At 35.6% G+C, this 14,910-nt stretch overlaps 2 protein-coding genes across 38 annotated transcripts in view; both read left to right on the top strand.

The window, feature by feature from the left end:
* The window catches only part of LOC127495722 (zinc finger protein 420-like), a 137,129-nt gene extending 123,124 nt beyond the window's left edge, over positions 1 to 14,005 (top strand). For 25 of the 36 annotated variants that reach the window (XM_051862840.1, XM_051862844.1, XM_051862827.1 and 22 more), the window contains one exon: positions 6,947 to 8,728. In XM_051862840.1, the coding sequence (XP_051718800.1) occupies positions 6,947 to 8,394 (1,448 nt within the window). In that variant the 3' untranslated portion in view covers positions 8,395 to 8,728. The other 11 variants (XM_051862843.1, XM_051862822.1, XM_051862841.1 and 8 more) reach the window with 6 other exon arrangements.
* The window catches only part of LOC127495729 (gastrula zinc finger protein XlCGF57.1-like), a 62,035-nt gene that overhangs the window by 5,075 nt on the left and 42,050 nt on the right, over positions 1 to 14,910 (top strand). The window contains exon 1 of one of the 2 annotated variants that reach the window (XM_051862893.1): positions 755 to 779. The exons of the other annotated variant lie outside the window; for it this stretch is intronic. The gene's annotated coding sequence lies outside the window, so the exon portion shown is untranslated. Of the gene's footprint in view, positions 1 to 754; positions 780 to 14,910 lie in introns of those variants that run through there. 2 annotated transcript variants of the gene reach the window in all.

Here is a 14,910-nt window from a genome sequence, read left to right as displayed (position 1 = left end):
TAATTTGGGTTGGAGCTGATCTCTGCAGGACTGTGGCTCTCCAGGAGCAGGATTGGACATCAGTGATCTAGATTAATCAGTCTGAAAAAGCTTATGATTGATGGAATCCTCTGTGTGAAGACCAGAAATTCCTTGGTAGTTTTTGTGTCAAATTCTATAGGGATTTATATACATCCAAATTTTTTAAACAACATGATCATGTTTTTTTTTTTTTTTTTCTTCAATCACTACCTTCAATAAATGAATTAAGTATTAAGGACAGCTTAGTTCTTAGGACAACTTTGATGAACTTTTGTGATCCACTTCAAATGTTGACTACTATATTTAAAAAGTATTTCAAATCTGTTATCTTCAGTAAATAAAAAGCAAGTTAAACAACTTAAAGTTGCAATGCCTTAAATGTGCATAATCTAACTGATGTATAAATTAATTTCTTACCCATGTTTCCCCCTTTACATTTGCTATGATACCTCTAAATACGTTTTGCCTATTCTAAATATTATATAAGACCCATGCGCATAAGTAAATAGAGACATTTCTAGTCACAATTATGTTTTCAGATGGGCTATGTGAACTGTACCCGCTCCTAGTCGAATCTGCTGACGAGAAACTGAATTTACTCCAGAGCCCCGCCCCAACGCGTCTTGTTGATAATGCTAGTGCTAACTGCTAACAACTGTAGTCTGCTGCTTTTGTTGTCATGTAGAGAAAAGCTACTTCAGGAATTATTAAATAACATCTAGATGCATTTATGTGGTAAAAGCTCTCCAGCATGTCAGGTATGTAGCGCTGTGATTTTAATTGAATTATGTTGTAAAACGGACCAACTGGAGAGTTTGTTCAATAACTATAGAGAACCGCAAACTGCTAGTCTGATTTTAGAAGTGAAGTAAAAGACGAGAGTGAAGAACAATGAAATTATACATTAAATAGTACAAATAAACGCGTTACGGACAAGAACAATAATTAAGAATCAAGGCAAAAACAGTCAAAAAAAGGTGAAGGTTGAATTTATAGATTAAGTTATTACAAGTTTAACTGGTACAAACATGTATTACATTACATTGTATGGATTGTGCCTTCTGTGTCGATGCAGGTTTACTCGTGCCATTAATGTAATTGTTCACAAGGTGGGAGTGTTTAGCAAGAGATCCGTGATGGTGATATTCTGCTAAATAGTTCAAACACAATTTAACCCACAGCATGCGCATCTCAACATTATCCTACTTTATGATACAGAATAAGAAAAAAAGATACATTTTTTTGCTTTATAACTTCTTTATAAAGCAGTATATGATGACCCAAACATACAGGACCTTTATTATAGAATTCAGAGAAAGTGGCAGATGGCAACAGTTTCCTAGGTAGGATTAGTTAATAAAATATTTAGTGTGAGGCTTAGCATATGTGCATTTGCATGCAGATTTCAGATATCTATAAAGTAACTTTTGACTAGTAAGAATTACTAAGAACGATATTAAAAGAGGTCATTTACATGATTAGTGCAGATCTGAAGAGTTTTTATTTAAATGTATATCTGAAGGGAAATTACTTCATAAAAGTTTTGATGGCATCTTCTTTTCACTTTCCTCAGTTTGATGCCTAATAAAGTAGTGTTTATAAGTGCAGTGCCCAGGTGAAAAAAAGTACATATTCTATAATGGATTTTAAGGTGCCATAGAATTGAAAATTGTATTTACCTTGGCATAGTTGAATAATAAGAGTTCTGTACATGGTAATGACATACAGTGAGTCTCAAACACCATTGTTTCCTCCTTCATGTGTAAATCTCGTGCGTGCAAAAGACCACGGAACAAAGGGCGAATCCCAACATAACACCGACTGTTACGTAACAGTCGGGATCATTATTATTTACGCCCCCAAAATTTGCATATACTAGCCCATGTTCTAGGCAGGCAAGGCAGTGTTAACATCGTGGAGCTGCACAGCCGAATCATCAGACGTTCTGCAGGTATTGTGAAGCAAGCAAGGAAGCATGCAAGGACAATAGCGAAAATGGCAGATGGATCTATAATAACTGTTCATGATCCATGAGGTCATGATATATTTAGTGATATTTGTAAATTGTCTTTCTAAATGTTTCGTTAGCATGTTGCTAACGTACTTTTAAATGTGGTTACTGTTTCTTACTGTATTCACAGAGACCAGATCCATGTCGTTATTTTCATTTTTAACCTGAAAACGCTTGCAGTCCATATAATTCATAAATGCATCTTCATTCTTATTGAGTCTCTCAACAGTGTGTAGCTTTAGCCCCGTTAGCCGTGCAGCACGCTATCAAACTCATTCAGTCCTGACATAACATCACATGAAATACTAAGGTGAAGTACATTGTATTTAGCATTTTAAGGTAAAGACGATGACATCAGATGAATGATTCTGTTTAGCAAAGTTTCCAGCAAGAGTTTCCTGCCAGTTCCTGTTCTCTTTATTGTATATCTAATGAGTCAGATTACTGAGATTCTCACCGTTTGTCGTTAATGGCTCTTGGAGCCCGTCCCATTCTTTGAATAGTTATGCTGATTGGATTAGGACTTGCGACACTCTAGAGTCTGGGGCGGGTTCCTATACCTGGATACTTCATTTGCATGCTTTGTTTAAGGTGGTCTCCCAGGTGCTTTGTCTCTATCCCTAAGCACTGCCCCCTAAAATGTATATAAACTACAATGTACACTGCCTTAGTTGGACTTGATGACTGCAGCAACCAACAGCATGTGTTCTCAATAAAGAATCCTGTTGAAGATACATCCAAGTCTCCTGGTCTTCGCTTCTGAGATTTCCAACATAATGGTCCATTTTGAGAGTTATATTTCCTGTGTCAACTTATGTATTGTTTATGCAATGTATTACAGAGTCACGAGCTTGGGGGCGAGCATAAGTTCATTTGCATTTAAAGGTACATCGCTAAATCAGTGCATTTTTCTCCCACCCCAAAATTGGCAGTTAAAACATGGTATAATAAAAAAATCTATGGGTTATTTTGAGCTGAAACTTTAAAGACACATTCTATGGCACCTTTAAAGTGCTCTATTTTCGTGCACTAATTTTGTTCTTAATATACTAAAAATTCTTCTTTAGTGCTTAAGATAATCTTAAGAACATCTTAAGTGTACTCAACTGTGCTATTTTGAGACACCATGAAACATGAACTAAAATGTCTTTAATATACTATCTCTGTATTTGAAAAATTTATTTAGAGACCACTTATAGTACAAATGGTAACTAAATATATTTTTTAAAGAGATAGAGATAGTATATTAACCCTTTCATGCATGAATTATTAAATCATAAAGTAAGATTTTTTTAATGTTTGTTTTTATTTTTAAACAAGTGAAAAATCATGCCAATAACTTTTTTTCCTAATATATTTTATTTTGAGGGAGTTACATATCTGTCTACTGTAGTGGACCCATGCATCAACGGTTTAAAAAGTGATTCAATAGAACAAAAAAAAATTAAAACATGAATGTTTTTAAAACATTTACTAAGAGCAAATGTATGAATACAAATAATAAGACTTCAGATGCAAAGGCCTCTAAGTCATCCGACATTTTTCTTTGAAATTAACTGATCAGACTCCTATGTAGGGTAAGTGTACCCATTAAGCCCACTAAAATCTAAGTTCAGGTGTTTTTCATAGATATTGACATAAATAAAACATAAACAAAAATAATTTGTTAAAATGCAAGATTTCTCTCTCATTTAAAAATGTATTAATTAGTTGATGTACATTTTAGAATATAAAATTAAGAAATTTTATGAATAAAGTCAGAAGTCTGGCATGGGCTTAATTGGTACATTGGCACCATTTAAGCCCACATCATGATTGATTCACAAAATATAAAAAGTTTTGATTTTAAAGAAATAAAATTTCAGTGACAGGGAAGTATTTTAAAAAAATTTTAACTAATGTTTGATTAGAGTCCTTGGTGGGATGGGTAGGTGTTAGTGGCTGGGGGTCCAGGCGGGTGGTCTGCAGCCTTAAATTGGCTTGACTCTGGAGCTGTAGATGGAGTCAAGCTGCATAAGGAACTTAAGGACAAAATGCTTCATCTCAATTGAATTAATGTGTGTAATTTGTAGGCCCATCTAAATGTAGTTGTAAATTAAGGTAGTAAGTAAGTTAAGGTAAAAGGTTAGCAAGGTAAAAGTACACAAAGAAATGTAATCATTAAACACTTTTACTTAGAAAATTGATCAAAGTTTGTAATTAGAGGCAATCCTCATTGAAACACATAAGGTGGGCTTAAATGGTTCCACAGTGAGTAATGATGAAAAAAGACAATGTTTTCCTTTAAAAATATAAGATAGGTTTACAAAGATATGCATGGAGCTTAAATATAATGTGGACTAAGCATTATAGTAATTTTCATTGTGCTCACAATGAGAAATGTTCAGATTTTTTCATTCAAGTTTAGCTTGTGTTGGCTATAGTTTGCGTCCGTTTTGTGGCGCTGCTCCATTTAAGCCCATCTTTAAAAAAAAAAAAAAAAAAAAAAAAGTTAATTTATGAAAATAATTTGCCCTACAAAACAATTTATGATGTATTTATTTGTAAAGTAATGTTAAATGAATCACAAAACATTAGTGTATAGTGAGTACAAATAAACACAGAAGCACACACACCCTTGAATGCAATAATGCACACATATCCCTCTCCTCGCACATGCCCACACTTTTAAATAAATATAGACTGTATAGGCCTAAGCATTGAAATAAATGATCAAATCTGAAGACTATATAATAATGCTGTTTAATAAAACTATTCAAGTGTAAATTATATCATACAAATAAGGAGGAGCCCAACAGGCTTTGGGTATTCACCGCTTTGTGGTTGGGACATGGTACTACAACCTAAATGGTTCAAAATGGCTTCCAAATATCTGTCCACTGTAGTCCACATATTTCATGGTGTCTCAAAATAGCACAGTTGAGTACACTTAGATGTTCTTAAGAAGTACTAAAGAAGATTTTTTTTTGTATATTAATTACAAAACTAGTGTGTGAAAATAGAGCACTTTAAGTACATTATAAAAGTGTACTTTTTTTCACCTGGGCGCTTTTTGTGTTCAGGGGTAACCGCTGTATTTCTGCTTTTCCATAAGCTATTGTCACATTGTCGAACTATTCAGGATCATTTTTGCCTGCATATCTTGAAATGTCCATCCTTGACTGGAGAACATTATAATAAAACATATAATTCATTTATAATGTTAAAATCGTGTTTTATGTTGATGAGTGTAATTGTGTTCTTCTGAATCATCTTTGCAAAGATGTTTCTAGAAACAAACTATTGCACCTGTTCTAGAAGTGGTCAAATGAGCAACAGAAAAACTGTGAGAATACATAGGGGTGAGACATTTAGCTCACGAGACAAGACATGAGGTTTGGTTCACGAGAACGAGACAGTATTTTTAGGAAATCCTCAATGACAAAATTCTTGACAGGAAAAATAGTGCATTTACTAAATAGTGCATTTACTAGGTCTTTGATTTTTCCAGATGTGGTCCTGTGGGTGTCAGTATCACACAGTGATCACAGTTCATACCTGCAGTGAAGCTCCTCCCACAACAATTCACCAATAAATACTGGGAATATTCACATCATCCTACAAGAGAAGGACAAACTCCAGGTGTAGCAGCTGAAATCTGTGTGACTGTTAAAGATGGAGTTTATTAAAGAGGAGATTGAAGACACGAGTATTTCAGAACCCTCCAGAATAAAACATGAAGATACTGAGGAACAAATAGGTTGGTGTCCATTCTTGATTCTTCATTGTTGACTGCTGAGAAACCTTAAAGTCCCCCTGTGGTGAAAATCAAGTTTTTAATGTTGTTTATATGTCTATGTGGTGGTTTTATTGTGCCTTAAGACAAACCATGTGCAAATTCATTAGTCAACACCATTGCAGAGTATTTTCTCCTTAAAACTGCAGTGAACCAACACAGTTTAAAATCACCCGTTCTCTACATCTCAAACATGTTGTAACCAATCCCATCAATGTGCAGGTGGACTTTAGCATATCATTAATGATGCTGTGAAGCAGGGGGTCTCAAGAGAAGCCAGGTTATCCTGGTATGTTTTTCCGTTGTATGAAAAATTGGGTACATTTAGCAATATAGCAGGTGAATTGTGTATATGATATAATTTACTATGTTATGATGAACTATATGTCTTTCTGCACTGACATCTTGAGTTATTCAAACATTTCTAAGGATGCTGATAACTAGAAGGCAGTGTTCATCAGATGGATTGCCTGAGGGAAGAAACTGTTCCTGTGTCTGGTCGTTCTGGTGCTCAGAGCTCTGTAGCGTCGACCAGATGGCAACAGTTCAAGGACATAATTACTGTTATGTCCTTGATAATGTTATGTCCAGTTCACATAATTACTGTTATGTGTCGGAAATAGAGAGCAATACTGAATCAGTCTCCAGTTCAAACATATATGGCTGAATTAAGCCAGTATTTCGACTTGTCATCGTGTAGCGTTTACTACAGTAAAGTTGACCATGCGGATCAGGTATTCCTAGCTCGTGTGATTTACATATACTAAATGAAGCAAGGGTGTAGAGTTACATTCAGGCTATTTTGAGGCATGAAAATTTATTTTCACAAGAATTTTTTTTAAAATATGTAATCTTGGTGATCAAAGATGAGTTTTAAGGGATAAAATTATTGACTACAGGGGGACTTTAAGGTAACAAAGCTTCAGTTCACCAGAATTGGTGGCTGTGAACTAATGAGCAAAATAGAGACAATAAGTTAAACAAAAAATGCATCTAAATGCTTATAGTCTAGAATAGCTGTTATCATCCACATTTTAATTAACAAGAAAATAACTAACACATCAAAAATCTGATACTTGATACTCTGTTGCTTTCTTCTGTTATATCAGAGATTTAATCACATAATATTTTCATTTTAGACTGGATGGAGATGAAACCACAAAAACATGAACTGAATGAAGAAGTCGAGGAAAAGCAGAGCATCAAAACCCAAAGAACAAAAGATAATAAGCCGCACACCTGCTCTCAGTGTGGAAAGAGTTTCAATCGCAAAGAAAACCTAAAGACACACATGAGAGTTCACACTGGAGAAAAACCGTATACATGCACTCAGTGTGGAAAGAGTTTTTATCAAGCATCAAGTCTCAGTAATCATCTGCAGGTTCACTCTGGAGAAAAACAGTGCAATCAGTGTGGTAAAGATTTTCATTCATCACCACACCTAAAACAACACCTAAAAGTTCATTCAGATGAGAGGCCTTCTGTATGTTCTTTCTATGGAAAGAGTTTTTCAGGGCTTTATAGTTTTAAACAGCACCAGAAAATACATAATGAAGTGAAAGATCATGTGTGTTTTGAATGTGGAAAGAGCTTTACTAGAGCTGACTGTCTGAAACTGCACCAAAGAATTCATACTGGAGAAAAACCTTACAAGTGCTCATATTGTGACAAGAGTTTCACTGATTCAGGATCCCTGAAATCTCATGAGCGAGTTCATACTGGAGAGAAGCCGTACCACTGTACTCAGTGTGGAAAGAGTTTTACTCATACATCAGCCCTCAGAATTCATCTGCGCATTCACTCTGGAGAAAAGCCATTTAACTGTGATCAGTGTGATAAAAAGTTTATTTCATCATCACATTTAAAAAAACACCTAAACATTCATTTAGATGAGAGACCTTATGTGTGTTCTCTATGTGGAAAGGGTTTTTCATGGCTGAACAATTTTCAAAAGCACCAGAAAACACATAATGAAGTGAGAGATCATGTGTGTTGTGACTGTGGGAAGAGCTTTACTAGAGCTGACTGTCTGAAACGGCACCAAAGAATTCATACTGGAGAAAAACCTTACAAGTGCTCATATTGTGACAAGAGTTTCACTGATTTAGGATCCCTGAAATCACATGAGCGAGTTCATACTGGAGAGAAGCCGTACCACTGTACTCAGTGTGGGAAAAGTTTTTCTCGTACATCAGATCTCAGACATCATCAGCGCATTCACTCTGGAGAAAAGCCATTTAACTGTGATCAGTGTGATAGAAAGTTTATTTCATCATCACATTTAAAAAAACACCTAAATGTTCATTTAGATGAGAAGCCTTATGTGTGTTCTCTCTGTGGAAAGGGTTTTTCATGGCTGAACAATTTTCAACAGCACCAGAAAACACATAATGAAGTGAAAGATCATGTGTGTTGTTATTGTGGGAAGAGCTTTAATAGAGCTGGCAATCTGAAACAGCACCAAAGAATTCATACTGGAGAAAAACCTTACAAGTGCTCATATTGTGACAAGAGTTTCAATCATTCTGGATCCCTGAAATCACATGAGCGAGTTCATACTGTAGAGAAGCCGCACCACTGTACTTAATGCACTCGTGTGAAAATATGTTGCAAGTGAGCAACATTTGTTTTCATATTAAATGCAATCAAGTAAATAGTGTGAGATAAAATTTGGAGTTTGTCCTAAAAGCACACTATCTTTTTGCCATATTGGTATAAAAAAAAAAAAATACTTGGGAAAACTTTTAAGACTTAAAAGTTAAAGCTTTACCAGTCCACAACTCTATAAAGCCATTGTTGTGGTTTATTTCTGTTAGGATGGATTGTGTGTAAATAGGTCTTTCTTGAATTGGATAACTAAATTGTGTACTAAATTGTCTTCTGATAGTACTTATAATTTGAGAAATAAAACAGAAACAACATCTTGTCTGGTGCGTGTTTGTTTTGACAACTTGTTTTATCGTTAATATTTTTCTCCTTCCCCCCTTTTTTCTTTTACATGATGCTACCATCCTGTTGAAATGGTTAGAAGGAAATGAAGGAAATACTAAAGTGTGGGATTACAAAATTAAGAATCTGTTTTAGATCTGCTGATCCTGCATCCTGACGTAACATCACATGACAAACTAAGGTGAAGTACATTGTATTTATCATTTTACAGGGTTAGTTCACCAAAAAAATGAAAATTCTGTTATTTATTACTCACCCTCATGTCGTTCCAAAACTGTAAGACCTTCATTCATCTTCGGAACACAAATGAAGATCTTTTTGATGAAATCCGAGAGCTCTCTGACTCGTCCATAGACAGCAATTTAACCACCACTTTCAAGGTCCAGAGAGGTACTAAAGACATCATTAAAATAATCCACGTGACTACAGTGGTTCAACCTTAAAGGCTATCCACCTTATTCCTACACCACATGAGGCTTTGCGCGAATTATGGGTGTAACTTCCGTTAAGCTGTAAACAGTCAGTGAAAGGCTCGCTCTATGAACACAATAATACGTTTTATTTTTAAACTGGGTACAACAAGATGACATTATTCTACTCACCCTTCAACCAATGGACATTAAAAGGACATTTAAAAGTGTAAAAGCATCAACAAGGTACTTTCAGCAGGCCATGAAAAAGCGCGATTCTTTCCACAGCAATAACGGACGGGTTAAATACAACTATAATGATATTTATCTGTATAATGTAATATACGTTGCCTTAATAAAAAATGTTCATGAACTTCAGCATTGCGTGACACTATTTCAAAGTGATTTCCATCATTTTTACAGATAATAAATTGTATTTACCTGTGAAAACAAACCTGGAAAGAGACGTGAGGCTTTGAGGAGAAAAACGATATTGTTCGTGCATTCCAGTGAATTATTAATGGGATATATCGTAAATTATATCGGGAGAACAGACCACAAATGTGCAGTATATGTTGTCCTTTTTCATACTATTATAGCGGTATGCAAAGGGACAAAAGAAAATAATCACGAGGATAGAAATCAGCGACTGAAAAGAGCTTGTGCCATAGATGTTCTTGTTATAACATGTTACGTTAAAATACCAAGTGTTACATTATTCTCGTGATGTCTGAAAATAAAACATGAAAGAAAAATTGACAGCTCATTCAGTCAAACTGACGGATAAGCTTTATTTGTAGGGCAACCTTATGATTTGAAACGATTCGTTTCAGTCTTTTTAAATGGAAGTTCCCCAAACCGGAAGTGCAACCCATAATTCAAAACGCAGTAGGCTAGTCAGGAATAAGATTTTTAATAAAGCATAAAAATACCCCAATTTGTTTACAGATATTTAGGAAACATGCTAAGTTCACCTACTTGTTTCTCAGAAAAACAATGCTACAGCCAGATATTCTACTTTGAAATGTGCGTTCCGTGTCGGAATGTCTGTCTTTGTTTTGGTCTGTGCGAAACCGCGCGCTGCCAGTTTATCCAATAGTATTTCGACATCACAGGTTGCGAGTTGGCGGAAAACACCGCGTATTGCAGCCATGGAAACCAGCAAACAAACTGGGTCAGAGAATCGCAGATTCTACCAGACCTAAAAAGCCTCTGCATCCATCTAAAAATCTCTAAGCTATTGTCACATTGTCGAACTATTCAGGATCATTTTTGCCTGCATATCTTGAAATGTCCATCCTTGACTGGAGAACATTATAATAAAACATATAATTCATTTATAATGTTAAAATCGTGTTTTATGTTGATGAGTGTAATTGTGTTCTTCTGAATCATCTTTGCAAAGATGTTTCTAGAAACAAACTATTGCACCTGTTCTAGAAGTGGTCAAATGAGCAACAGAAAAACTGTGAGAATACATAGGGGTGAGACATTTAGCTCACGAGACAAGACATGAGGTTTGGTTCACGAGAACGAGACAGTATTTTTAGGAAATCCTCAATGACAAAATTCTTGACAGGAAAAATAGTGCATTTACTAAATAGTGCATTTACTAGGTCTTTGATTTTTCCAGATGTGGTCCTGTGGGTGTCAGTATCACACAGTGATCACAGTTCATACCTGCAGTGAAGCTCCTCCCACAACAATTCACCAATAAATACTGGGAATATTCACATCATCCTACAAGAGAAGGACAAACTCCAGGTGTAGCAGCTGAAATCTGTGTGACTGTTAAAGATGGAGTTTATTAAAGAGGAGATTGAAGACACGAGTATTTCAGAACCCTCCAGAATAAAACATGAAGATACTGAGGAACAAATAGGTTGGTGTCCATTCTTGATTCTTCATTGTTGACTGCTGAGAAACCTTAAAGTCCCCCTGTGGTGAAAATCAAGTTTTTAATGTTGTTTATATGTCTATGTGGTGGTTTTATTGTGCCTTAAGACAAACCATGTGCAAATTCATTAGTCAACACCATTGCAGAGTATTTTCTCCTTAAAACTGCAGTGAACCAACACAGTTTAAAATCACCCGTTCTCTACATCTCAAACATGTTGTAACCAATCCCATCAATGTGCAGGTGGACTTTAGCATATCATTAATGATGCTGTGAAGCAGGGGGTCTCAAGAGAAGCCAGGTTATCCTGGTATGTTTTTCCGTTGTATGAAAAATTGGGTACATTTAGCAATATAGCAGGTGAATTGTGTATATGATATAATTTACTATGTTATGATGAACTATATGTCTTTCTGCACTGACATCTTGAGTTATTCAAACATTTCTAAGGATGCTGATAACTAGAAGGCAGTGTTCATCAGATGGATTGCCTGAGGGAAGAAACTGTTCCTGTGTCTGGTCGTTCTGGTGCTCAGAGCTCTGTAGCGTCGACCAGATGGCAACAGTTCAAGGACATAATTACTGTTATGTCCTTGATAATGTTATGTCCAGTTCACATAATTACTGTTATGTGTCGGAAATAGAGAGCAATACTGAATCAGTCTCCAGTTCAAACATATATGGCTGAATTAAGCCAGTATTTCGACTTGTCATCGTGTAGCGTTTACTACAGTAAAGTTGACCATGCGGATCAGGTATTCCTAGCTCGTGTGATTTACATATACTAAATGAAGCAAGGGTGTAGAGTTACATTCAGGCTATTTTGAGGCATGAAAATTTATTTTCACAAGAATTTTTTTTAAAATATGTAATCTTGGTGATCAAAGATGAGTTTTAAGGGATAAAATTATTGACTACAGGGGGACTTTAAGGTAACAAAGCTTCAGTTCACCAGAATTGGTGGCTGTGAACTAATGAGCAAAATAGAGACAATAAGTTAAACAAAAAATGCATCTAAATGCTTATAGTCTAGAATAGCTGTTATCATCCACATTTTAATTAACAAGAAAATAACTAACACATCAAAGATCTGATACTTGATACTCTGTTGCTTTCTTCTGTTATATCAGAGATTTAATCACATAATATTTTCATTTTAGACTGGATGGAGATGAAACCACAAAAACATGAACTGAATGAAGAAGTCGAGGAAAAGCAGAGCATCAAAACCCAAAGAACAAAAGATAATAAGCCGCACACCTGCTCTCAGTGTGGAAAGAGTTTCAATCGCAAAGAAAACCTAAAGACACACATGAGAGTTCACACTGGAGAAAAACCGTATACATGCACTCAGTGTGGAAAGAGTTTTTATCAAGCATCAAGTCTCAGTAATCATCTGCAGGTTCACTCTGGAGAAAAACAGTGCAATCAGTGTGGTAAAGATTTTCATTCATCACCACACCTAAAACAACACCTAAAAGTTCATTCAGATGAGAAGCCTTCTGTATGTTCTTTCTATGGAAAGAGTTTTTCAGGGCTTTATAGTTTTAAACAGCACCAGAAAATACATAATGAAGTGAAAGATCATGTGTGTTTTGAATGTGGAAAGAGCTTTACTAGAGCTGACTGTCTGAAACTGCACCAAAGAATTCATACTGGAGAAAAACCTTACAAGTGCTCATATTGTGACAAGAGTTTCACTGATTCAGGATCCCTGAAATCTCATGAGCGAGTTCATACTGGAGAGAAGCCGTACCACTGTACTCAGTGTGGAAGGAGTTTTACTCATACATCAGCCCTCAGAATTCATCTGCGCATTCACTCTGGAGAAAAGCCATTTAACTGTGATCAGTGTGATAAAAAGTTTATTTCATCATCACATTTAAAAAAACACCTAAACATTCATTTAGATGAGAGACCTTATGTGTGTTCTCTATGTGGAAAGGGTTTTTCATGGCTGAACAATTTTCAAAAGCACCAGAAAACACATAATGAAGTGAGAGATCATGTGTGTTGTGACTGTGGGAAGAGCTTTACTAGAGCTGACTGTCTGAAACGGCACCAAAGAATTCATACTGGAGAAAAACCTTACAAGTGCTCATATTGTGACAAGAGTTTCACTGATTTAGGATCCCTGAAATCACATGAGCGAGTTCATACTGGAGAGAAGCCGTACCACTGTACTCAGTGTGGGAAAAGTTTTTCTCGTACATCAGATCTCAGACATCATCAGCGCATTCACTCTGGAGAAAAGCCATTTAACTGTGATCAGTGTGATAGAAAGTTTATTTCATCATCACATTTAAAAAAACACCTAAATGTTCATTTAGATGAGAAGCCTTATGTGTGTTCTCTCTGTGGAAAGGGTTTTTCATGGCTGAACAATTTTCAACAGCACCAGAAAACACATAATGAAGTGAAAGATCATGTGTGTTGTTATTGTGGGAAGAGCTTTAATAGAGCTGGCAATCTGAAACAGCACCAAAGAATTCATACTGGAGAAAAACCTTACAAGTGCTCATATTGTGACAAGAGTTTCAATCATTCTGGATCCCTGAAATCACATGAGCGAGTTCATACTGTAGAGAAGCCGCACCACTGTACTTAATGCACTCGTGTGAAAATATGTTGCAAGTGAGCAACATTTGTTTTCATATTAAATGCAATCAAGTAAATAGTGTGAGATAAAATTTGGAGTTTGTCCTAAAAGCACACTATCTTTTTGCCATATTGGTATAAAAAAAAAAAAATACTTGGGAAAACTTTTAAGACTTAAAAGTTAAAGCTTTACCAGTCCACAACTCTATAAAGCCATTGTTGTGGTTTATTTCTGTTAGGATGGATTGTGTGTAAATAGGTCTTTCTTGAATTGGATAACTAAATTGTGTACTAAATTGTCTTCTGATAGTACTTATAATTTGAGAAATAAAACAGAAACAACATCTTGTCTGGTGCGTGTTTGTTTTGACAACTTGTTTTATCGTTAATATTTTTCTCCTTCCCCCCTTTTTTCTTTTACATGATGCTACCATCCTGTTGAAATGGTTAGAAGGAAATGAAGGAAATACTAAAGTGTGGGATTACAAAATTAAGAATCTGTTTTAGATCTGCTGATCCTGCATCCTGACGTAACATCACATGACAAACTAAGGTGAAGTACATTGTATTTATCATTTTACAGGGTTAGTTCACCAAAAAAATGAAAATTCTGTTATTTATTACTCACCCTCATGTCGTTCCAAAACTGTAAGACCTTCATTCATCTTCGGAACACAAATGAAGATCTTTTTGATGAAATCCGAGAGCTCTCTGACTCGTCCATAGACAGCAATTTAACCACCACTTTCAAGGTCCAGAGAGGTACTAAAGACATCATTAAAATAATCCACGTGACTACAGTGGTTCAACCTTAAAGGCTATCCACCTTATTCCTACACCACATGAGGCTTTGCGCGAATTATGGGTGTAACTTCCGTTAAGCTGTAAACAGTCAGTGAAAGGCTCGCTCTATGAACACAATAATACGTTTTATTTTTAAACTGGGTACAACAAGATGACATTATTCTACTCACCCTTCAACCAATGGACATTAAAAGGACATTTAAAAGTGTAAAAGCATCAACAAGGTACTTTCAGCAGGCCATGAAAAAGCGCGATTCTTTCCACAGCAATAACGGACGGGTTAAATACAACTATAATGATATTTATCTGTATAATGTAATATACGTTGCCTTAATAAAAAATGTTCATGAACTTCAGCATTGCGTGACACTATTTCAAAGTGATTTCCATCATTTTTACAGATAATAAATTGTATTTACCTGTGAAAACAAACCTGGAAAGAGAC

This window comes from Ctenopharyngodon idella, chromosome 15 (genome assembly GCF_019924925.1).
Source record: "Ctenopharyngodon idella isolate HZGC_01 chromosome 15, HZGC01, whole genome shotgun sequence".
NCBI lineage: Eukaryota > Metazoa > Chordata > Actinopteri > Cypriniformes > Xenocyprididae > Ctenopharyngodon > Ctenopharyngodon idella.
Note: the sequence above shows the minus strand (reverse complement) of the source record. Positions and strands in the feature narration are given on the sequence as shown.